Source organism: Phoenix dactylifera, chromosome 2 (assembly GCF_051530095.1).
Source record: "Phoenix dactylifera cultivar Ajwa chromosome 2, Ajwa_hap1_PhDact_Kaust_v1.1, whole genome shotgun sequence".
Classification (NCBI taxonomy): Eukaryota; Viridiplantae; Streptophyta; class Magnoliopsida; order Arecales; family Arecaceae; genus Phoenix; species Phoenix dactylifera.
The window spans coordinates 36888332-36913756 of NC_143191.1; the positions used below are offsets into that span (position 1 = coordinate 36888332).

Consider the following 25425-nt stretch of genomic DNA (forward strand, 5'->3'; position numbering starts at 1 on the left):
CGATATAGTATAATATTATTGTAATATAAAATATTATTATTATAATATAGTAATATGATATTGCATAGCATAGCATAATGGTAATATAATTATTAGAGTAAATTAATTTTCTATTATAGAACATAATATTAAATTATTTAACATAACATATTAATGTATTATGATATAATGTAATATATATTATATTTATAGTATAATACAATAATAAAGATATAAAATATTATAATTATTAGTATTAATTAATTTCTCATAATATAACATAATATTAAATTATTTAAAATAACATATTAATGTATTATGATATAAGGTAATATAATATAATATGTATATTATAATACAATAATAAAGGTATAAGATAATATATTATTAGTATAAATTAATTTCTCATAATATAACATAATATTAAATTATTTAACATTACATATTAATGTATTATGATATAATGTAATATAATAATATATTTATAGTATAATACAACAATAAATAACCATTTATCTGTTTAATAGATTATCTCTTTATTTAACTATTTGCAATGGCGACAAATTCACTATACTTATCAATATCATAAGGATCAGATTATTTGCCACTCACTCATTATTTTTCTTTTTATTTATTTATTTATACGTTCATTCGTATATATATTTTTATTTATGCATTTATTTATTTATTATTTTATCCATTGAAATGTATTTATTTATTATCTTATTTATTTATTCATTCATTCATTCATTTATATAAATATTTATTTATTTATTTATTCTTTTCTTTTCTTTTCTTTTCATTTATTTTATTTTCTTTTCTTCTTTTTTTCTTTTTCTTTTTTTCTTCTCTTCTTCTCCTTCCTTCCTCTGCCCCCTTCTCCGTTATTCTCCTCCCGCGCGGCCGGCAGCACCGAAAGGGGGCCAGGCCGCGGCGGCCGCGGGAGGGGGCCGGGCTGTGGCCGGCGGTAGTCTCGGCGCCGGAGGGGGTGCGACACTACGGCGGCGGGGGAGAGGGAGGGGGTGCGGCGGCGGCGGGGGAGAGGGAGGGGGTGCGGCACTACAGCGGCGGGGGAGAGGGAGGGGATGCGGCGGCGGGGGAGAGGGAGGGGGTGCGGCGGCGGCGTGGGAGAGGGAGGGGGTGCGGCGGCGGGGGAGAGGGAGGCACAACAGCTGCGGCGGCGGCGGTGCGGGGGGGAGGGGGGGTGCGGGTGGGTTGGAAGGTGGGTTGGGAGAGGAACAGGCGGGCGGCGGGGGGAGGGTGCGGCTGGGTTGGGAGGTGGGTTGGGAGAGGAACAGGAGGGGAGAGGAACAGGCGGTGAGACGGTTTTGGGGGAGGATTTTTTTTTTAAATGGGGGTATTTTGTTCAAAAATATAGCTTTCCGAAAAAGCTGAAACAGCTTCCTCCCAAAAGCTCCAAATTGGAGCTTCCTCCCAAAAGCTGTTTTCAGCTTCCCGTAAAAGTTGAAACAACTTTTTGAAAAGTTTACCAAACATAGTTTTTAATCTAAAAGTATTTTTGGAGGGCCAGTCCAAAAGCTCCCCAAACAGGGCTTTAGAATTACTGTCACGTAAAATCGAGTAAAGTGGTGCAGCCAAATAAAGTGATCTATAACACGCGAGGAGTGGAACCGAGTTTGCTTGGAGGGCAATTCCGTCATTCGGCCGCTCTGCCGCAGAAATTTCCAAAAGCCCGGAGGGTTTAGAAGGGGCCGTGAGAGAAAGCGAGAGGGGCCGTGAGAGACCGAGCGAGAAGACCTTCTCTCTTTTGCTGTTTTTCCTCTTTGGTTTGAGGGAGGAAACCGAAAAAGATCACTGTTCCTGGATTCGTTGACGATCCCCGAGTGCTAGGGTTTCTCCTCGCCAGAAAAGCAGGTGAGAATCCTCCCTCCTTCTTCCCGTTCGATACTCGAATAGGGTATTAGGGTTCGGAAATCCGCTCTTGTTCCCGGGTTCTTCGTTGCTTCTTTGGCCTCGTGGCGTTTGCTCGATTCTTGAGGGTTTTGATTAGTCTCGAGGCATTCGAGATTGTGTTCTCTTTCTTGGGTTGTTACTTTGAGCGTTTTGGTGTTGGAAAAAAGTGTTTTTTTGTGGTTTTGTTTTGTGTCAGTTGGGAGTAAGTTTCTGATTTTGGGGTGCATGGAAGGTTGGTGAAGGATCAGGATTTGGAAATTTCCTTCAAGTTGTGGAATTTGTGCTGTAAAAGTTTTAGCTCTATATCTTTCTATGTTTTGGTGCATCAAAAAGATTTTTGAATACGAAACTCAGGCATATTGAAAGATCAGTGATTTCTTTATTGGTTCTGGGTCTTGGATATGTCGTAGATTAGATTTGATGAACGTATTTCCGGCTTGCTATGCTTGTTTTTTTCATCCTTGGTTCTATAATTTGATTCTTTGCCACTTTTCGGTTCTGTTTCCCTGCAATAGTTACAAGTTACATTCTTATGTAACAGAAATGGAGAACATCTCGGTAGCCTAATATTTTGGATACTTTTCTTTTTGTAATGGCTTGTATAGATTCCTTACTGCTCGACATATGAGGGGGCTTTCGCTATCAATTTCACTATTTCACCAAATATAGTTTTGCCTTGTTAAGGTCCCCTCATTCAGTAGTATAACTTGGTCCTTACTGAGTAAGCTCAAAACTGGTAAGTGCGCTGCTAAAAAAAATGCCAGGTCTGCGCACATAAATCATGACCAATTATTATGCTGAGAGGTTGCTTCTCTGTTTGTGGCACTGAACGTAAGCATTCTTTCCTAAGTGCACTCTCTGGTTGCCAAGATCCTACACTTGTTTCTCCTTTGATGGAACCAGTCAATCACTTTTCTGTTGGTATAAGAAGGAGTTGGAGCAAGTTGTTTAACTTTCTATTTTAAATTTTAACATGTTAGTGACCTGCGGAAGTTGTTAATGTAATTGTTGACTAGTTTAAGTAGATGACTTTTTTCCCCAATTCTCCTTGGCCCATAGTTGTCTTGCCAGGCATTTGATCCCTTATATGAATCAAATTTCTGTGAATTTTTAATTGCATGTCTGCTGGTCTGACCTTACGTGCATCATTGAAACTGCAGACTGTTACAAAATTTAGCTGGACTTGACAGGGATTATAATCAAAAGCAGCCACTAGTGACATGATTTAACTTTTTTCAAGGAAACTGTGATTAAAAAAAAATTGATGTTACAAAGATTTAGAGGCTGTTGTAACAAAGCTAGCTTCTGGAAATAAATGGCAACAGAGAATCCATTGAGATTATTAGGTGGCAGTGGAGCTGGAAACTGGCCCATAAGCAAGGATGCTGCAACGTTTTCTTCATCTACGAGTTGTATAGCTGCAGAAGATTTCGGGTTACTTTTAAAAGGGAACGGCTATCATGGAGACAGGAGTACTGCTGGCCCTAGCCGTAGTGGAAGTGCACCTCCCAGCATGGAAGGTTCTCGTGCAGCATTTGATATCCTGAAAGGCCTGCAAGCCTCTGGTTTTGATGCTAGCTTGGAAAATTTAGGCACATCTGGAAGTTGTGTGTTGGAAGAGAAGCTCCGTGCCCATCCAGCTTATTTAGCATATTATTGCTCCAATGTGAATTTAAACCCAAGGCTTCCTCCGCCTCTTATGTCACGGGAGAACCGGCATCTTGTGCACCATATTGGTGGGTTCGGGAATGGTTGGAGAATGTCTTCTTTTGATGACAGCATCAATGCATCTTTGTTTATCTCTCGACCTACCCTCTCTACCCATAAGGAGGAACCTGAGGACGATAGGTCACCTAGACTGGAAACTAACAATTGGCAGGAAAAAAATGCTGATACTATCCCAGGACAATCTACATATCCTTTTCAAGGGCGCCACAAAAGCCTTCTAGATTTGATACAGGTAATGTATTTACTATGGTTCGTAAATTGCCTGGTACACTTCTTCCGTAAATGTTTCTTTCTTGTGTTCATGAAGACACTATATTTATGCTTTTAATGAAATATGGTACTTTGGTTCTTTTCAGCATCAGATGTCTGGTTTTTGATTTAGAATTTTGATCTAAAATGAAACACGCTTTTGCCAGACAAAGGTTAAAAAATTCATTGCTTCATTCATTTCAGATGATCGTAGCTGAGATAAGATATAATGGAACATGTTGCATTATATCGAAACAAGAAATAATCAGAATTCTTTTAATGATTTAATAATCGCGGGACCATTACTTAAGCAAATAAAAATGTTTAGCATTTTTTATTACTGGCCATAGTAATTGCATATGTGGTGACTAATTAAGCTAGTCTAAATCGGTAATGTGAATTTTTATGGTAAAATTATATTTTACTCTGTAAATGTAATAAAATATTAGTAATAACATATTAATTAATTCTAATAAAATTATATTAGAATGAATTTTAATTTAATATATATTATCAAGTTATTTATCCAGGTGATGAACTTGGAGCACCAATGAAGTCATTATTGTTATATAGTTATACAACATGTTGATTTTTATATCTCTTTGAGGAATCCTACTGATTCCAATTTGCTTTTATCCGCAACCATGTATTCTATATGAAATTGCACACTTTATGTTTGGAATGACCCTTACTATTTGTTGAAATGTGCATATTCCTTCTTGTTTTGGTAGGTCAGAACTGAAAATATTTTGTGAAAACGTTCCTTTTCTAGCTGGCTCTTTTGAACCCATGTTTTAGAATTATGAACCAATCTTCGTCTGCTTACCATGTACTCAAAAATCATTGTGGTGATTGCCATAATTGTGATGTGATGGAAAGCATGGTCAAATGCTATATACAAATAGGTCATTCTAATACTTGATGATAGAGCATTTTTCATACCATTTGTGGCTTATTTTTGATGCATTGTGTATTTGAGGCTTTGTCATTTTATCTTTCAGGAGGATTTTCCCCGTACTCCATCTCCTGTATATAATAATCAGACTCGTCCCTTAAATCACAGTATGGCAGAACAAGCAGCTGATTCAGATGGCTATGTCAACCGTGTGCATGATTCTTCTAAGTCAGAGTTGAAAACATCCACTGTGGGGGGCTTTGCTCGTGCACCTCTCCCAGGTGTACATTCAGTTAACTCAATGTCCAATGGTGATCTTGCTGCAGCCTCAGTTCCATGTTCAACATCCTCTAGCAGAATGATAAGGCCCCACTCAAGCCTAAGAGGAGACTTGAGCAATGATGACACCAGTTTGAACACTGGTATTTTACGTAGTAGTCTGGCCGGTTCAAATGTTGGCAGTATCGATAATGACATTAAGAGCTTAAAGATATCCAATGATGGCCACAAAAATCAGCATGCAAGGCAACATCATCAACAAAATGGCTTGCATGCACGAGACTCATCTCAGGCACAGCTTTCTCGGTCTCAAATAATGCCTCAAGGAGTGCACCGTTCTCCTGTGGATCATTTTTCTCAAGGACAGTCAAAGTCATCCTCGGTTGAAGTGCAACCACTAGTGCAATCCACGGGTATCACGCCACCTTTATATGCTTCTGCAGCTGCTTATGGAGCTTCATATTACCCTAATTTGCAGCCTTCTAGCCTATACCCTCCCCATTTTGGCATAAGTGGATATGCTTTGAGTACCTCACTTATGCCACCATTGATAACCGGCTATCCTCCTCATGGTGCTATTCATATGCCTTATGACAATCCTGTCAGTCCAAGTTTTAATGCTAGAGCTTCCGGAGTCACTACTGGGGGAAATATTATTCCTGGAATTGATTTACAGCATTTCTATAAGATGTATGGACAGTTTGGTGTAGCAGTTCAGCCTACTTTTCCTGATCCTTTATATGTGCCTTGCTTTCATCATGCTTCTGTAGACATGTATGCTGGTGCAGGTTCATATGATCCATTGGGAACCAGGGGAAATGCCAATGGAAGCACACCGGTTAATTATGATCTGCAGAAAGGGCCATCTCCTTCATCATATTCACCTGATCAGAGGCTCCAGATTGCTAGTACTGGTGGGTTCAATGCTTTGACTGCTAGAAAAGGGGAAACTGTAAGTCCTAATTATTATGGTAGCCCTCCAAATATTGGTGTGCTAATGCAGTACCCTACCTCTCCAGTAGCCAGTCCAGCATATCAAGGATTACCTGTGGCTGGGACAAGCTTTTCAGGAAGGAGAAATGATAATATTGGGTTGCCATTTAACTCTGGAAGAGCTGCAGGTGCTTGTTCTGGATGGCAGGGACAAAGAGGGCGTGAGAAGGCTGAAGATACAAAATCATATTCTTTCCTGGAAGAGTTAAAATCCAGCAAAACTCGTAGATATGAACTATCTGATATTGCTGGACACATTGTTGAATACAGGTAAGTTATAATTTCCAGATTCTTTTGATTTTAGCCTCATCTTGTTTGCATTGTAGGAGATGGCATAAACTAGCAAAACAATTGGTTATCTACTTTGTCATCAGTGCTGACCAGCATGGGAGTCGATTTATTCAGCAAAAGTTAGAAACCTGTAGTATTGAAGAGAAGGCATCAGTCTTTAGAGAGGTTCTTCCACATGCTTCGACATTGATGATTGATGTTTTTGGGAATTATGTTATCCAAAAGGTATAATGTTCTGATGTATATTTCTTTATTTTAAATGATAATTTTACTGTAAAAAGATTATTCTGTAGTTTCATTTTTCTGGAATGATTAAAGGTTTGTCTCTGAATGCGATAAGGTCTGTGGGTCAATTTTTTGTCTTTACAGTTTTTTGAGCATGGAAGTGCTGAACAGAGGAAAGAACTTGCAAGTAAACTTGCTGACCATGTCTTGCCATTGAGTCTTCAGATGTATGGCTGCCGTGTAATTCAAAAGGTACTGTATGCTTCATTCTGTCTTCTATCTGTTTTGCAACTCTAATCCTTTTATTTGGTTCACTGGAATTTGGATTGATTTTAGATGCCATGACCAAGTGACATTGGGGGAAGCTTAAAATGTTCTTTTGAATGTTAACAGATTTGCAATATGCATTAATTTAGAGATGGACACTGCTAGAAAATAAGGTTTTCTAGGACTGAAAATGGTTTTACCAATTCATAGTTAAGTAGGTTTTCAAACTAATCAAATCCCCTGTTTTTGATTCCTATAATAATAGCTCTGCCTTTGTAATTTAGGAACTTTTGTTTAGATAAAGTGGTGAAAGTTCAAATGTCTGGTTATTTAACTAACATTACTGAATAGTATGGAAAAGGTAGGTTCTGATACAAGTAGCAAATGACTGCCTTTTCTCTGTACCCAAATGCAACTTGGATGCGTGCTCTGAATTTTTGTATATACTCAAATATGAAATTGAAGTGGAGTCACATTTGTAGGGGTGGCAGTGGGTTGAGTCAGCTATGTCCATACCTAAGCTCCAGTCACATGCTTGAATTGAACCTCAGCTATGTCTAGGTGCCTGGATCGATATTGTATTGTGGACTTGATGGTCATACGAATGAGAGGAAGAAGAAAAAGGTGGAGGGGGGAAGGGAGGGGAAGCGTGTGTTGGGCAGGGGCCTAGGGGGGGAGGGCTTAAAGCAGAATGGTGAGTATTGGTGGAGAGGGAATGGTGGAAAATCTTCTGTATACAAAGAGACATATGTCATATATATAACGTATTTGTGAACTGATCTATGACATTTTAGCGGTCTCATTCTGGAATGTAAATGTGATGCTGTAGCTGATTAGGCCTGTTTCGAGGCCCAATATTTTGGGTCACGTTAGCGGCTCATTGGTCCTTATAACCTTTGGCATTGCATCCAGAATATAATCTGAAATGATGTTGTACAGCATGACCATGGTTGAGGCATTTGGAGGTTGCCAACACTGTCTGATGAGAAAAAGTTGTAGCATGATGCTGGTGACTAGATTATCACTTCTGATTTAAAAATTCCTACCATTTAGCATTTCAAACGTTTGAGATCTATAATTTTAAGGACTGTGGGGGTTACTTTGCTTGGGACATTTGGCTGCAAAGGGGAAATTAACGCTTTAGTGGTAAAGAAAAGGACCTTTAGTTCTTGCGTGCTTTAAGCATAAAGGATCTTTTGTTCGTTTAACCTTTTGAGTTAAGGAGGTTCAATCAAATGCAACAAACTATGAAGCAATAGAGAAAATCATGGAACTGTAGCATTCATCTCAAGTCATCCAGGTTAATGCATTCTTTGATTCTAGTTTCTGCTCACTGTAGGCTCTTGAGGTTATTGAGCTTGAGCAGAAAACACAGCTTGTCGAAGAACTTGATGGACATGTTATGCGATGTGTACGTGATCAAAATGGTAACCATGTAATACAAAAGTGCATTGAGTGTGTACCAACAGAGAGAATTGGTTTTGTCATTTCTGCTTTGCGTGGTCAAGTTGCAACACTTTCTATGCATCCATATGGTTGCCGAGTAATTCAGGTAAGAAAAATCTTAAAGAATTTGCCACTTCCTACCTGCCCTTGTTGTCTTGAGTTCTCTTTCTTGTTCCGTCTTTGATTTCCTGAGGCAGATATTTTCATGTTATATGATGTAGAGAGTGTTGGAGCACTGTACAGATGATTTGCAAAATCAGTGCATTGTGGATGAGATTTTGCAGTCAGCCTGCCAACTTGCCCAAGACCAGTATGGCAATTATGTTACCCAGGTGATGTTCATTTCACCTTTCTCTGCCATATGATCTATTTCTGCTGTCAAGTTGACAAATAATCTTTCTTTTATCCTTCTGATCCTTATTCTTTGATAAAAAAATGCTTTCTAAATGTCTGTGAAGTTCAAGTTTGAAATGTTTCTCACTTGTTTTTTTTTTCAATCACAATTTTGGCATTACAGAATGGTCCTGCGGTGTATGCTTAGTTTTGTAAATTTAACAATACTTGTAAAGAAGTATAACAGAGTGATGTCCAGCCAATTGAAGATTCCATTTAAAGTCCCATGTTTCAGTTTTACTGTTGTTTTATTACACTAACAAGTAGTTTCTGAATATTTCTTATTCATGCTAAATGATTGACTGGATAATACTAAAAAACCAAAATGGCTTTACCTTTCTCAATTCTGCTTTTGCCATTTCCTTTCGAGGTTTCTTATGCTTTGCTTTGACTTTGGGTTTTTGTTTTGAGGAATTGTGGTTGAAGCAAATAAAGTATGTATCAGTCCTACCTAAACAATATGAGTGCATAGGGGTTTGTTTTGGATACTGATTAGTTATGTTGAACTGTATTTATCATACCCTTTTTTTATAGTATCCGAGAAGTTCAATTTGATTTATTACGAGGCATGTCTTGTTTCATAACAGTTTGGTTATGGTATGACATGGTAACTGCTAATACTTGAAGCCTTTTGATTTGGTGGCTACCTTCTGAAGGGGGAAAAAAGCTTTCTCCCTTTTTTCGTTCATCGCTAAAGGCATGAATTCTTCAAGAAAGCAGAGAAACAAGAATGTAATATATCAGAGCAAAAAAAATGTTAACATAAGCCATATAACTTAACCGTCTCTGTCAAATTCACCTTTATGAAGCTGCTAAATATGGAGTTATTGAAATAAAGATGATGTTCCGGCTTTAGTTGTCCCTTCAAGGAGACATCAAATACATTCTCCTCACATTAACCTCATGGTTGTGTCAAAATTTACTAATGAGCAGTCCTATTGCAGGAAGAACGCTTGGTAGTTTCATATTGCTGCCTAGGCACCTCCCTTAACGCTTTGCATCATTTTTAGCATCGGTGATGAGATCAATTTATGAATTTAATATGAATATTTCCAAACTTGATTCTTTTCATCGATGTACCATATTTTATTTGAGATGTTTTGTTCAGGACTGCAAAAGGGTTGGGTTTGACTTGGGGCATGCTTGACCCTGACCTGATCCGGTTTTATATCCGGATTTTGATTTTGGACCCAGATCGAAGGCATTGGTTGATTTGGTTAGGTTGGATGGGGTGGGGTCTATGGAATAGATTTGACCCAACAGGTCAATCAAGTAAGGTCAGGCTCAAGTATGACTTGGATCTAACCAAAAATGTTCATGTTCATGTTGGGACTGAGTTGGTCAAGCCTACAGTTCAGGTCAAACATTTAGCTATTATTTTGTAATAAGAAAATAATAATTGATAATTAAATATAATCATTAAAAATTTTTAAATAAAATTATAAAGTCAACTTAAACATGAATTTTCATTCAAAAAATTTGTTGAATTTGATCCAAGAAAGTAATCATTCTTAAGGTGGAGGTTTACAAACTATCATTTTAAAAATAACTATTTATATACTTGAGAATGTTATAAATAAGACTGTTTTATAATTAAATGGAAGTAGTTGAGAGGAGATGGGATTGTTGAGATGAATAAAGAGATTAGTTTAAATAAGGTCCATTCTTGAATTGAAAAGTCATTTAGGGTGAAGGAAAAGGATTTTATATAACTTAGGTTTTAAGTCAGGTTGGGTCTGGTTGGGTTGCGTCGGATCTATTTTTTGTTGACCCAAAGTAGACTTAGATATTATATGGTCAGGTCGAGTCAGGTCAAAAATATATAATATCTAGACCTAACCTTGTTTTTCTAAGTTGGGTCCAATTTTAGACCTTGATTCAACCCACCAGTTTCCAAAAATGGAGGGGGTTGAGTCTAATCAGGATGGTACCAGGTCAGGTCACAAGGCACTCTTTGTATTTGTTACTTTTTTTGAATTCATTATTTTTAGGTTGCCTTGACTCATGGGCACTTGTCAAGGCGGCTTGCCTAGTGTCGTAGCACTTGGCTGCCCCAAGCCATTTATCTACTACCAATAGTCTTTCAATACATATATATCCATCTTATGAGCAATCCCCTTATAACTCAATTTTCTCTTTTATATTGTTGATAACCATATTTGATATTATCGATAACCGTATTTTATTACTTTTCGTGATATTACCATGGTCTAGTACCATCTAAAATCTTGTTTCTGAAATACTATTGATGCCAACCATGAATATCGTGCATAAATGTTGAGGTTAAAGTAAGAGCATAAAATGATATAATTTGAGAGGTCATTGTTACCAAAACACTTGGGGCTTGTTTGCAATCGCTTTTGTTCCGGTTTTCTATTTTCAAAATAAAATCATAGAAACCATGATAAAATATATGTTTGTTGCTATTATTTTTATATTATATTTTCAAAAGTCACTTTTATTATTTCTAGAGAAATAAAAGTAAGAAATTCTTACTTTCAAGTCACTTTCATTGTTTCAAGAAAAATAAAAGTAAAAAAATCCTTACTTTCAATACTTTTAAAAACAAGAAACTCATGGTTTTACCACCATCACCTTCACAACTATCGCCACCGCCTCCACCACCATCATAGTTGTCGTCTCTAGTTGTTACCACCACCAACCCCACCATTATTGCTGCCTTCACTATATCACCGTTGGTGTTATCATTGCCCTTGGAATATCACTATGGTTCCCCTTCCACCATTGTTGTTGCTGCTGCAACACCATCGTCGCCATGATTTTCATCTCCACCACATAGCCAACACCCTCAGCACCATCATCGACACCATCTCCTCCACTATACCACACTACAATTGTCGCCGCCTCCACCATGTTGGTGATGCCCCTGCCATCAATGTTGCTACCACTGCCATTGTTGCTACTTCATGTTGTCTCCGCCACATAGCCAGCACCCTTGCCACCATCGACATCATCTCCACCACACCACCGCTGACATCACTGTGATGAGGACCCCATCAAATTTCACCATGGCGGCCTCAAGCCAAGCGAAATTCGCCGCATGCACGAAGGCTTGGACGAGTACATCTTCGGCGGAGGGACACTTGGTCTACTGAACCGTCGGAACCGACCAGTTCAGCCTGTACTGTACCGGTGCTGGCCAGCATCGGTACGATACAACCACAGAATTCGGTTCCGATCCCTTTGGGGTTGGAAACGAACGGCTCCTTGCCCGTACCCGTGCGAACCAGTGCGGTTCGCACCGGTTCAACCTGGTACCGATGCGAACCGGTGCGGTTCGCACTGGTACAAGCCCGGTACCGGCATCGGTGAAGAAGAAGAGGAAGAAGAGGAAAGAAGAGGAAGAAGAAGAGAGAGGAGAAGAAGAAGAAGAGAAGAAGCCTACCTCCTCCCTCAGGCCAACCTCCTTCCTCGGGCCGACGAGGATCACCCATTCTCCGGTGCGATTCCGGCCCCTTCTTTGCTCGCAGGAGAAGGGGGGAAAGAGAGGAGGAGAGAGGGGAAAAAAGGAGAGGAGAGAGTTTGGGAAGGAGAGAAGGGTCGGGAAGAAGAGAAGGCCAAAAAAAAGAAAAGAATAAAAAGGAGAGGCCCGGGAATAGTGCCCGCGGGCGGGGACGCGGGCGCGAGTGGGGAAACGGTTTTCGGACTCGCGCCAGCGCGCGTTCCACGTTTGGCGAACCGCGCGTCCATGCGCGGGGCAGCGAGCCTTGCATGGGGCTTTAAATTTTAATGCTACTCATGGGCGCCATTCAAATTGAAATGGCCGCCATGTGTGCAAGCCACGTCATCAACTGCGTGCATGGAACACTCCATTTAAGGGTGACAATCACGGCCACCATTCAAATTCAAGTGGCCGCCATTCAAATTCAAATGGCCGCCATGTGCGCAAGCTACGTCATCAACCGCGCGCATTGACTACTCCATTCAAGGGTGACAATCATGGGCGCCCAAAATTGCAGCCTTGATGTGCGCCGGATGGAGTACTCTGGAGGGGCCAAGTGTCATCCAACAAGGACTTTTCATGAGGGCGTGATTCAAGGCTACATCATTTGAATTTATGTCCTTTCCGTTGAATGTTTGAATTTGAATTTCGAATTGCTTTTGTATTAGGTCTATATAAGAGATAGGATAGGGCTAGTGAGGACATCTTTTGACATTTGTATTTCCACCTAAGAGTGTGTCGGCCTATGGGCTTGGGAGGCTTTGTGCCTATGTATTTCGGCCTTAGGTTTGTCTAAGGCTTGGGCTAGTGTGGGATAAATCAATCCCCGCTAGATTGGGCTAGTGTGGGATAAACCAATCCCCGCTAGATTGGGCTAGTGTCGGGATAAATCAATCCCTCACTAGATTGTTCTTGTTTTAGTTTTATTGGAATCGAATTAACAATCTTTCCTCTCATTGTTCTTAGCTTGTGAGTTGATTCAACTTGTGCAATCATCGGGGTAAGCTGCAGCCAGTAATCTCGATCCTTGGACAAGGATTCCAAGGGTACCGATCTTCTTGTGCAAGCCTTGGGGTAAGCTGCAGCTAGTAATCCCGATCCGTGGAAAGGAGTTCAAGAAGTTCCGATCAGTAAATCCATTGGTGTTGCCTAAGTTCGGTCGAGGTATCATCTAAACCCAAGGAGGACGCCAAGGTCAGCGGCGAAGGCATGGAAAGGCTTGGTGTGGGCAGCGGCCGACCGATGCGCCCCACCACGTTGTTGCCTGCGCCACATTGCTAGTACCTTTGCTACCAATGCTGCTGCTCCTGCCATTACCGTTATCTTCGCCGTCCCACCTTCCCCTAGGCCACTAACCAACACTGCCTGCACTATTTTCATCACCACTGCCATCATGTCCGCTATCATCGTCAGTTTATATTATATTTATATTTTTAATAATTTCAAAAAAATGAAAATGTAATTTATTTTTTTTAGTTTTTGAAAATAGAAAGATGAAAGTGATGCCAAATAGCACCTTAATGTATCATATAATATTCTATGCTTTCATGCATTCTCATCTGTGATTTTTTGCAATGCATGGCTTTTTTTAATAACCCGATATGCTGAAACTTGACGTGGATTTTGGAAAAAGGTGTGAGTTTACTAGAAAAAAACAGTCAGGAAAGCATTTGTAACAAGTTATCACAGTTTTTGGATTTCAAAACAGATGTTCATGTGGAGAGAAATTTCTTGAATTCAATGCATCATATTGTTATCAGATGCCCTTGAAACTATGAATATGGAGTTGGCAAGGAGACATTCATATGGGAAGCTAGAGATCGTTTTGACGGCTATCTTATAAGTTGTCTTTGCAGCCCCCCTCCTCTCCCTTTCTATTTCTTTGCTTCTCCAGTTTTCCCACTCTATTCCCCGCTTCCTGTGTTTGTCTTAGCTTTTAAAGGCTAAAGTGCGTCATATTGGTGCTATATTAGTCTTAAGTACATTCGCCCAAAAGTGATTATGAGTATTAAAATTGATTATCAGTATTATATTTCAGTAGTAGGTTGGGAGACCTCATGCTTTACGAGCCTGTTGAACAGCCAGCCAGCTTATCCATGTGATATATCCCACAAGCAGGAGACATGAAGAGAAATGAGGAAGCAGAAGGATTTTGAGCACAAAAGTTATGCAATCCCAAGATTATATGCATACTCTTTATCATCTTTTTAGGTGGATGCCAGTTTCCTGAAAGACTTGAGATTCAGGGAGCAACAACTTCCACCAATTTGTTCCACATCTCTTTTGCTTCTGTACTTTTTAACTCCCATAAGTGTTGAAGATAGGGAGATTGGAAATCCAAATATTAGCCTCTCATTATTGAATTTGAACAGTGTTTGGGTTGTCTCGTATGAGTATTATGACAAAAATTTTATGCATCTTATTTTATGGACAAGTGTTTTTGATCTGGCTCAGGATCTGATGTTGATATTTTACACCTTCTGCTTAATTTATTTTTTATTTGATAGTTGAAATATAAAAAATATTATTTATTCGTTGCAGCCAAGTCTAACGTAAATACATTACTTGCAGCATGTTTTAGAGAGAGGAAAGCCACATGAAAGAAGCCAAATTATCAACAAACTAGCTGGACAAGTTGTACAGATGAGCCAGCATAAATTTGCATCTAATGTTATTGAGAAGTGTTTTGAGCATGGTAATACTGCAGAACGGGAGCACTTGCTTGAGGAAATAGTTGGACAGACTGAAGAAAATGACAGCTTACTGGTATGCTACTACGCTTATGAAATTTGCTAAATAAGAAACCCGAGCAAACTATCTTATGCTTTCCTCTCCTAGACTATCAATAATTGACAATCATCAACATTTGCATTTTTACATGTATTTAATGCATATTAGAGGGTGAGCCTTGGTGCAAGGTAAGGTTGCTCCATTATGACTCGGGTGTAATGGGTTTGAAATATAGAAACAGCCTCTCCGCATGCGGAGTTAAGGTTGTACATATTTGGCCCTTCCTGGACCTTATAGTGGTGGGTGCCTCATGCTTTGGGACACCCCTTACATATCTAATGCCTGCTAGAACAGATCCATCTGTAAAATTTAAAAATATGTTGCTTTGCTAGTCTTGTAGCATTTGTGTTATTAGGTACTTTGTATTTCATGGTCGGGGGAAAATGAAGACTGATGATAGTTGTCACTTCTTATCACCAAAATTGAGGATAACCTTATATATGCTCCCAAGAATAATGTCTCTCATCCTTAATAGTCCAAGCTACAATATTGAAGAGGCTATATTAAGTTTCTGTCAGAATATGCTCACACAATTTTTTTTTTTTCATGTAGTAATTATGCTAAGTATTCATCTGCTAATGTACTTGGATATGGGCTGTAATTACTGTGCACATAGTGTATTCTTTGTATATCTGGTATGTTATCCACCATGGTGATCAGAGATTAAATGATCCAACCTTTTGGCCTACCAGTTATCAGCGGCAGATTGCTGATTTATTTAATCGATGCATCATGTGACACACTTCTTGGATGCATTGTGGGGCCTAGTGACAGATGCAGCACAATGTATGAGCATCAATGCTTCATGTGAAGATAATATTTCATTACCCACACAGCTTCATTTGATATTTGTGAAATATATGTTGCTTCCACTCGCTGCATCCTGAGTCGTAGTTGTAAATGAAAACGTCATGGTTCAATTAAATAGGAATGTAATAATAATTTACCATGCAATTTAAAGAATCACCAAAACAGCCACAGCTTTCTTTCCTCCATTTGGAGGATGAATTCATTGGGCTGTTTTCTCTCTCTCTCTCTCTCTCTCCTTTTTCAATCTTAAGAAAGTTTTTGATCATTTGTTTGCTTCAAGAGGTTTAGGAAATGAATTGACATTTTCTAGTATCCAACTGTAATTCTTGCATAAGTTGTACTCAGTTCAGATAGCATCGCTGCACACTTCTCAGTTTTCACTGTTAAATTTTTTTGTAGTTGTACATAGGAACAACACTGGCTGTGCTGCCTGTGTTGTTCAGAAATTCAAGTTGATCTAGGATAATAAGTGCATTTATGGAACTGGTCTTGTGCTTCATATTACATGGATTCTTCACCTTCGCTTATGGTTTAGAAGTTCTTATATTGTGGCATTTATCTTGTAGATAATGATGAAGGATCAGTTTGCAAACTATGTGGTTCAGAAGATCCTTGAAACCTGTTCTGATAAACAGCGTGAAATTTTGCTTAATCGCGTAAAAATTCATCTGCAATCCCTGAAGAAATACACTTATGGGAAGCATATTGTTGCTCGGGTTGAACAGCTATGTGGTGAAGGTGCGGACTTTTTTCTTCATGCTAAAGTTAGTTTGATATTTTAGACTATGAAATTTACCGTGAAAAAAAGAATTGTTTCACTCATTAGCAAAACCTCAATATTCAAACTCTAATCTGCTCCACAGCTTCCTCTTTTTACTACTGTCTAACTGCTTCCTACCATAATGTTAATTTGAACATCAGGGTAAACTTATTGATTGTTCACATTAGTTTATATACTGTCATACTTCTGCAGGTCTAACCAGCAGTGCCATAAATCAGAGTCCATGCTTTATTATATATGGGTTCTATTATTTATAGTCACCATCCAAAAGATAAAGCAACCGATATCTTTGTTATGATTAAAGCAAAGAAAGTATGGTTGACTGATGATATATTGATATGGTACAGGCCGTAGCTAGTTGTCTTGAGAATGACAGGAAACTTTTCATTTATAAAAGGAAAGTTGTCTCTTGATTGCTGATAAAGCAGTTGATTTTGGGTTTCCTCGACTATGAGAAGAGGTGATTGAGTGTCAAATATATAGCCCAAAAGAACACAAATATATATATATATATATATATATATATTAAATATATGAAAAATCAATATCCAATCTAATGTTCATTTGCAGAGCTAAATGTTCATCTACAGATTAAACTTTTCCATTGCAAGTTATTGAATTCTGAAAAAAATTGAGTAACAGTAGTTATTCAAGATCCAATACCGTCATTCAAAATTATAAAATCCCTTATCTTGCAGTTAATCGAATTTAACTGAACGAGTTATACTTGAAGCAACGTGTAGGCTTGCAGACCATCATCGCAACTGCCTACGGACCCTCACAAAATAGTCAATAATTTCATGATCTGTATTGCAGATATATGAATAGAATCTGAAAAATTCTGGGCTTTTGTCTTTAATTGTTGTCATTTTTTTGAAGTAAATGCGGGATTTTGTACTTCCATAATCAAGGGAAGTCCACTTCCATAATCAAGGGAAGTCCGTTATTTTTCTCAGCACCTTTCTCTTTAGGGGGCAATAACCAAGTTATTTGATAAGATGAGGTTTGCTGCTTGTAAGTAGAGTAGCTTTTTACTAATCCGATTGTTCATTCTTGCTCCCATGCAGAAGCAGGTGCGTCTCTATCATGAAATTTCGGCAACAGCACCTCTCTTTAGGGGGCAATAACCAAGTTATTTGATAAGATGAGGTTCGCTGGTTGTAAGTATCGTAGCTTTTTACTAATCCTATTGCTCATTCTTGCTCCCATGCAGAAGCAGGTGCGTCTCTATCATGAAATTTCAGCAACAGCACACACCAACATCCGTCAGTACATGGTATCAGGTGGAGCTCCACTCACATAAATGCTCTCGGGTTATGCTCATACAGGAAGAGTAACTAAATCCTGGATATTCTCCCCTGCCAAATTTTCTCGGGAGCAGCTTTCAACTGCCTTCAGAATGTACAGGTCAGGGCTCGTAGCGTAGGTAGTTTGACACTGTAAAGTTAGTAAATCCTGTTCTACATGTGTTATATACGACTTATTTAAGGCGATATGATATAATATATTTATGCAATATCTAGATTCAGCCTCTTGTGTGGAGAGTGTCCATCCATTAGTGCTCCTTTGATTAAGTAGAAATGGAATATTGATTCTGATCTCTCAGACCTGGACCTGCTTAACCATGGATTATATATCAGGATATAATTTTTGAACTTGGCGTGCCCCAGTAAGCAGGAGTTTTTAGTGTGTTACAGTAATTGTTGAAGTCAGCGATTGACCAGTAGCTGGCAGCTCTATTTGATCCTTGGGTGGAGAAAAACCACAGATCAGAACAAGATAACCCCAATTCAGCTTCCTGTTGATCTCTGGCCGCGGTATTCATGCAAATGAAGAACCAAATAAATATCATATCAAAATGTGGGTAAAATATACGAGAGATATGGCTGGAGAGTTCGACGATCGTGAGCTATTTTGGATTCTGAACCTGGGCATCGGTGCCTTGGAACTGTGTTCCTTTAAGGCCCTGTTTGGATTCCGGGTGTTCTTTTCCGCCCTTTAAGAACTTCCTTCTCGTGAGGGAGTTCGAAAAATCCGATGGTGATCAACCGGAAAAAAAAAAATTTCCGATGGTGGTGTAAGTTGTTCTTTATTTTAAGTTATTGAACTGATTAAACCAATCCTTATTGGTTGTTTGTTTTCTATAATAATTTTAGAGCCAAAAACAGTGGCCGGGAGATCTTTATCAGCTGATAAGCTCTTCCGGCATCCAAACAGAGCGGAACATCTCAAGACTAATTTGCTGCTTCCAATTATGTTTGACCCCACGGGGGGAGGGGGCGTGGGATTAAAGTTTTAGATTCAATTCTTGGTTGGTGTAAATCTTGGCGCGGATGATTATAATTCTCTTTCTCAAACCGTAGTAGCTGAAGCATTACATGGTCATGATACCATGAGATTTATATAAGGAAAAAAAAAAGCACTGGAGATGATTTTTAATCTGTAAGATTCGTGTCGTGTTTTCTGTATCCATGCTGAGTATTTTCCACTGATATACAAAATGACTTGTACTGTCAACCGTACCAGAAATTATCGTGATTGAGATCCGGGGATATCAATTCTCCAAGAATAAAAAAATTTCGAGTTCTTTTTTTCATTCAATTTGGAACGGTAATTGAGCTCATGCTGTAACGGTCGCCTAATGGGGGTGAAAATGTGCATTGATCATCCAATCGCTGCGTCACATGATATTTTGCCTTGAACATCCACAATTTCTTGCTGACGAAGCATCTATTTTTCCTCCTGCTACAAATCTTTTATGGCATTCCTGGTATAATCTTAATTATTTAATGCCCTTTAAACAGCAAACTGATTACTGCCTCTTGAAGTGCTCGTGACACTTGTGAAGAAAAACCGTGGTCGGTTGCTGGAAAACTCCGGCAAAGCTGTGATGTGATAGAACTCCCATAATGAAAAGGGAAAATCAGGGCATGCCGTGAGATTTGCTTCGCAACCCCAAGGAAGATTTACGAGTCAGCTTTATAATTTTGTGCAAGATTCCTGCGCTCAGCAAACACTGCTCTTTGATAAAGGTCATGAGATTGTGAACCTGGCAATGTCTCTCCATTGCGAAACAAAATAAATGTGAAGTAAAATATATAAGATTTTCATGGATACCTTGTAGAACACAAAAAATCGTAAAAATAAACTTAAAAAAAAAAAGTCGAGGCATACCTTGTGACCTTAAGAAGTCATTGATAAACGTTGCAGCAGTATCCTGCAGAAGAAGAAAACGCAAAAATGGGGTAGGTCTTCATCTCCTTCTTCTTGATACCTGTCTCCTTTTTCTTTTTTTTTAGTGTACCGGCATTTCACTACATACAATTGTGAGTATGCCTAGAATAGTCACAGTACAAAATGCGCTCTAGTGCCAGTGGTACATGCTCCAATGCCCCCTATGTGACTGCACCAGTGTGAAGTGCTGTAAAGGAGGCGACCCAGTCTGTTGCACTGTTCGCCTTCCAAAATACATGCCTGATACTAAAGGAATCAGACTCTTCTAGAAGGCGGCAAATATTGTGAACTAGAGGATGTAGGTCTGTCCTGACTCGCCCACTCTGGATCCACTCTGGACCCTGTCTTCTTAATGGGATAAACGCCCTCTAGGAATGTACAAACTTGGATTCCCTCGGGTTTCATTACAGATAGATATATATATATAGGAGTAGAGTAGGAACCTAATCAAATTAGGATAATGCTAATTGGTCCATTCATTACAGAGCTCATTAACTAATTTGGGCCTACATCTATACTGACTATACCACGACTAAGACAGCAGGGTCCAAAAAAACCATATGATCATGAATTAATTTTGGACTCTTAAATATGCATTGACACAATAACTTAGCCCATATAATGTAATAAAACAATAGAACTAGTCTACTATCAAGGGAAGCCCACCTTTATGTGAAACTCTAACATTCTCTCACTTGGGCAATATTGTTTAAGACTATCATTTTTTTAAAAAAATATATTAATTATATATATAGTATGAAAATGACTCTCAAGTTAAATTCACCTCATACGATCATATTTGCAAATATCCTAAATAAATAACATCTTAAGTCAAAAATCAGTCCAACAAAATCACTAACGATTCATGGCAGTCTTCATATCACCTATTGGCATATAACTCTTCTATGGTTACAAATATTAGTATAATGCATGTAGTGAGAACTTTATATCCTTATATAATCAAAACAAAATATACAAAATTCATCATCAATCCACTTTATGGTTTCGAATAAAACTCTTTTATACTTTCAAATAAAATCTGCTACAATTATAACAATTTTAAGCTTATATCACAATCTCATATTTATGTCTCATGATGAATTATGATATCAATTATAATATAAGTAATACCTTTATGCTTAAGCAATACCTTTATACTTAAGGCTTTCGTTTAAACAACATATGCAAATAACCATAAGTACACAAATGTAAATACAATATTTCAATATAAAAATAATGGAAAAGATAGTTTATGGTATCCAACTAATGTTTAACAAAATAATGCTTCCACTTACCAAGCACATCAAAAAGACTCCAATAGATCCATGTTTTCAGTATGCTTAATAAATACATTGGATCTAAGTGCTTTGGTCAATGAATCTTCCAATATTGGACAAGTCTCGATATGCTTAATTATAATATCTCCCTTTTAGCCAAATATCCGGCTGCCAGATATTTTATCAGGAGGCATTGGAACTTGTATTGTTCTTTGAAAATAACATAGTTGCACTATTATCACAATAAATTTTAAGTCATTTCGAGATGGAATCAATAATTACGAGCTTTAAGATAAAGTTTCTAAACCAAACAACATGTGTTGCAGCTTCATGATATGCCACAAACTCTGGTTACATGGTAGAAAAAGCTAAAAGAGTTTGTTTTGTGCTTTTCCAAGAAATAGCCCCTCCAACCATTATAAAAATATAACTAGAAGTGGATTTTATATCATCCACAAAATCAGCAAAATTAGAATCACAATATCCAGTTACCTCAAAATGATCAGACTTTCTATAATCCAGCATAAAATTTTTGGTATTCTGTAAATATCTTACAACCTTTTTAGCTGCCTTCCAATAGTTTGTACCTGGATTTAATATACATCTGTCACAATAACAATATACACTACATCCGGTCTAGTGCAAACTTGTGCGTATATTAAACTACCCACATCACTAGAATAAGACATATTTTTTATTTATTCTTTTTCTACATCATTACTAGGACACTAGCTTTTTCTAAATTTATCTCTCTTGATCATAGGTACATCTCTAGGTTTGCAATTATGCATGCCAAATCTACTTAGTATACGATTAATGTGAGCTCTCTGAAAAACCCTAATACACAGCAAGCTCTCCTTGTGAATCACAATACAAAGTACGAATGGAGCTTCTCCAAGATCTTTCATATCAAAAATCTTAGCTGGCATATATTTAATCTAATGCAATAATCTAGAGACATTACTAGCAAGCAAAACATCATCCATATATATGATAAGAAAGATAAATTTACTCTCACCGACCTTAAGGTATATGCATTGATCCATTTTTATTTTCCACAAATCCAAGAGAACTCATAATTTCAACAAACTTACAATACCATTGCCTCATTGCCTACTTAAGACCATAAATGGATTTCTTCAGTCTATATACCATAAGTTCCTTCCCACTCTTAACAAAATCTTATGTTTGATTTATTTAGAGTTCTTCATGGAGTTCACCATCCAAAAAAGCTATCTTAACATCCATTTGATGAAGCTCTAGATCAAAATGAGCTACCAGTGTTATAATTATTCTGAAAGTATCCTCACAAAAGATTGGAGAAAAAATCTCATTGTAATTTATGCCCTCTTTCTTTGTGAACCTTTTTGCAACCAGTCTAGTCTTGTAGATTTCATTATTAACATTAGAGTCTTTCTTAGATTTAAATACTCATTTATATCTTATAGGCTTAAACTCCTTAGGTAATTCTACCAAATCTCATACTTTATTTTAAGTCATGGACTGCATCTCATCACGCATAGATGCAAGCCAACTATGTGGTTGGGGACATGCAATAGCCTAATAATATGAGATTCAATCAACTACATGACCAATGTCATAGTCATTCTCACCTAAATATACTATATAGTCATTAGAAATGATTTTCCTCTCTTTATGTGATCTCTTTAGAAGCATTTCATTAATTGGCTGTAGAGGTGCTATAATTGGTTCACCTATTTGCTGCTGCTCTCACATTGTCCTTTCAATAGGATGAAATATGATTTTTTTCTTATACGAAGGAATAGAAATAATGACTTGTGTTTCTTCTAATGTCATATCTCCAGTATAAGAACATCTGCAATTATCTATATCAGACTCTAAAAAACCCACATGGATAGACTCAATAATTGTTGTGCCTCTATTAGGGCAGTGGAATCTATATTCTTTAAAATTATTTAGATAACCAATGAAATAACAACGGATGGTTCTAGGTCCAGACTTATTTTCTGATACATTTAAACCTTAACCTCTGCAAGATAGCCTTGAACATAAAAATGATTAATACCTGATTTCCTGCCAACCCATAACTCAAAAGGTTTTTTCAATTCTGCCTTACTAGGAACTCTATTCAAGATTTAGATGGCAATCTTTAAGGCCTCACCGCAAAAATATCCTGATAAATTGCACCACTCATCATGCTTCGAGCCATATCCTTAAGAGCGTGATTGCGCCTCTCAGCCATATTATTTTGCTTTAGAGTTTCAGGTATAATATATTAACCAAATTCACCATATCGACTATAATATTCACCACTATGATCAGATCTTACCATCTTAATTATCTTTATATGTTGCTTCTCAACATCAGTTTTAAAGATCTTAAACTTAGCAAGTGGTTTGAATGTTTTCTTAAGAAAATAGATATATCCATAATGAAAAAAGTCATCAATAAAGGTGATGAAATACTTACTACCACAAATAGCAAGATTTAGGGTTCCACTAATATTAGTATGAATTCATTCTAAAATTCATTACTTCGTGTGGACTCTTTTCTTGTAGTTTTGGTAAATTTATCTCTAAGACAATCAACTCAGATATGAAAGTCACTAAAGTCAAGCGCAGGCATAATTCCATCATCAATTAATTTTTGATTCCTCTCTTTAAAAACGTGACCGATCACTTATGCCACAACATAGAGAATTTATCTTTAGTCGATCGCCTTTTAGGAACAATGCCATCTACATGTATGGTTTTTTCTTTTCTAGTTTAATGATGTAAGCCCTAACACCATCAGCAATACCATCATACCTCATATTGATTAATTTATCCATTGACTCTACAGCCCCGGCCTTATCAGATTCTACATACCTTTTACTTATGGCATCAAATAATTGTTTATTATTATTATTTTCAGGTGTAGCATCTAGAATGAACTTAGGTATGGATCTATTCATGATTAACATGCTAAGATATGCAACTTTTTGTTTTAGAATATCCTCACTAATGAGTTGAGATGGAGGACCATCTTGCAGTACAATATCAAAATCTAACAAACTCAATGCTAGCTCAATATCATATTTCTATCTTTTGCGGTTTGTTCTAGTCAGAGTTTCAATGGGAGCAGTAGTTTTATCGAAGCAAAAGTGCTAACTGCAAAACAACCTCAATGTAGTGAGTTAAATGGACAAATATGGGCAACCAATATGCTTGAAAACACTTATAAGCATTATACTAATGAGAGCCCTTAGTTGCAATGCCACAAACTTTGTTTGGAAAAAAAGTGATCCACATAAGGTACTCTCACAAGCGTACAGTAGAATCGACTGGCAAGGCATCATTAGTTGTTGGAGGTCCATCTATTTTAGTAAAATGAATTCCTAAACCATACACACTCATTAGTCAAAAATATTCCACTTTAGAATTATAACACACAATAAACTTCCTTTGAGAAGATAATTGTGTATAATTATTTCACAACGCTTCTCGTTTCTTTCAAAAATCAAACAGAAAGAATCCAACAAATCTTAGTGAATGGGCCACTTTGATGATTACCATCCAGTGAAATCCACAACCTTCCAAATCAGCGATCAGCCTAGCCATTTACTAACCTTAATGCATCAATAACATGTAAATTATCAAATATGGCATTACTCAAAACATATTATTATTTAGACCAAATGTAAGAGTACAAATAATTTGCAATACCACAATTAAGGGCTTTTATGTAACAAAGCTATTATAGAGACCAAAACAATTATCTGACGACCTATATGTAATAAAAATCATTATCGATGGACCTTTATGTAATAATGCCCTAGGGATCAAATGATAATTATACAAGGATCTTTATGTAATAAAATTCCACTATAGGGAATAATTTTCCCTTCTCCTTCTATTTATTATCTTATGTAACAAACCTTTACCATAGGAATCAAAAGGTAATTACACAAGGATCTTTATGTAATAAAATTCCGCTATAGGGACCGCAAATCATAATTCCACTATATGTGTCAAAAAGTAATCATCCAAGGATCATGATAACCCTCATTTTCCTCCTAGGCGCCTAATCAGACAGCGCGTAGCCAAATCTTGACCGGCAGCCCCCGAAAACCTTAATCATCCGATCGCCGTCTCCTCCCAAGAACCCTGATCGCCGATTTTCTAATGACTGAGAGGAGAACCGCCGATGAACCGAGATCTGATGATTCCTCTCCTTTTAATCAAGAAGAGAGTCGTCATCCCTCCTGCGACTCTTTTAAACCTCAACGTCGGTGCCGCCGGTTGCTGACGTCAGGGTCACAAGCGTTGGAATTTTTTTTGTTCTTGATCACCGCCAGGCGCCGGCCCATCCCAAGTGCCGCCCGAAGACCGATCCTACCACCTTGATGAGAAGAGGACGAAGGCACGAGGGAGAAAACTATGAGCACCAT

At 37.8% G+C, this 25425-nt stretch overlaps 1 protein-coding gene across 5 annotated transcripts; it reads left to right on the top strand.

Moving 5' to 3' along the window:
* The first annotated feature begins 1622 nt into the window (after positions 1-1622).
* Positions 1623-18019, top strand: LOC103701463 (pumilio homolog 5-like). Of its 5 annotated transcripts, none has more exons than XM_088716247.2 (11): positions 1623-1854; positions 3054-3853; positions 4872-5958; positions 6064-6307; positions 6412-6553; positions 6698-6805; positions 8160-8372; positions 8488-8598; positions 14694-14888; positions 16289-16460; positions 17571-18019. In XM_088716247.2, the coding sequence occupies exons 2-11, from the start codon at positions 3209-3211 to the stop codon at positions 17591-17593; spliced, it is 2940 nt and encodes a 979-aa protein (XP_088572373.2). In that variant the 5' UTR covers positions 1623-1854; positions 3054-3208; the 3' UTR covers positions 17594-18019. The 5 variants fall into 5 exon arrangements, with proteins under 5 accessions (XP_088572373.2, XP_088572374.2, XP_088572372.2 ...); XM_088716248.2 differs by having other exon boundaries at positions 17717-18019; XM_088716246.2 differs by having other exon boundaries at positions 1677-1854; positions 4872-6307.
* The last annotated feature ends 7406 nt before the right edge of the window (positions 18020-25425 follow it).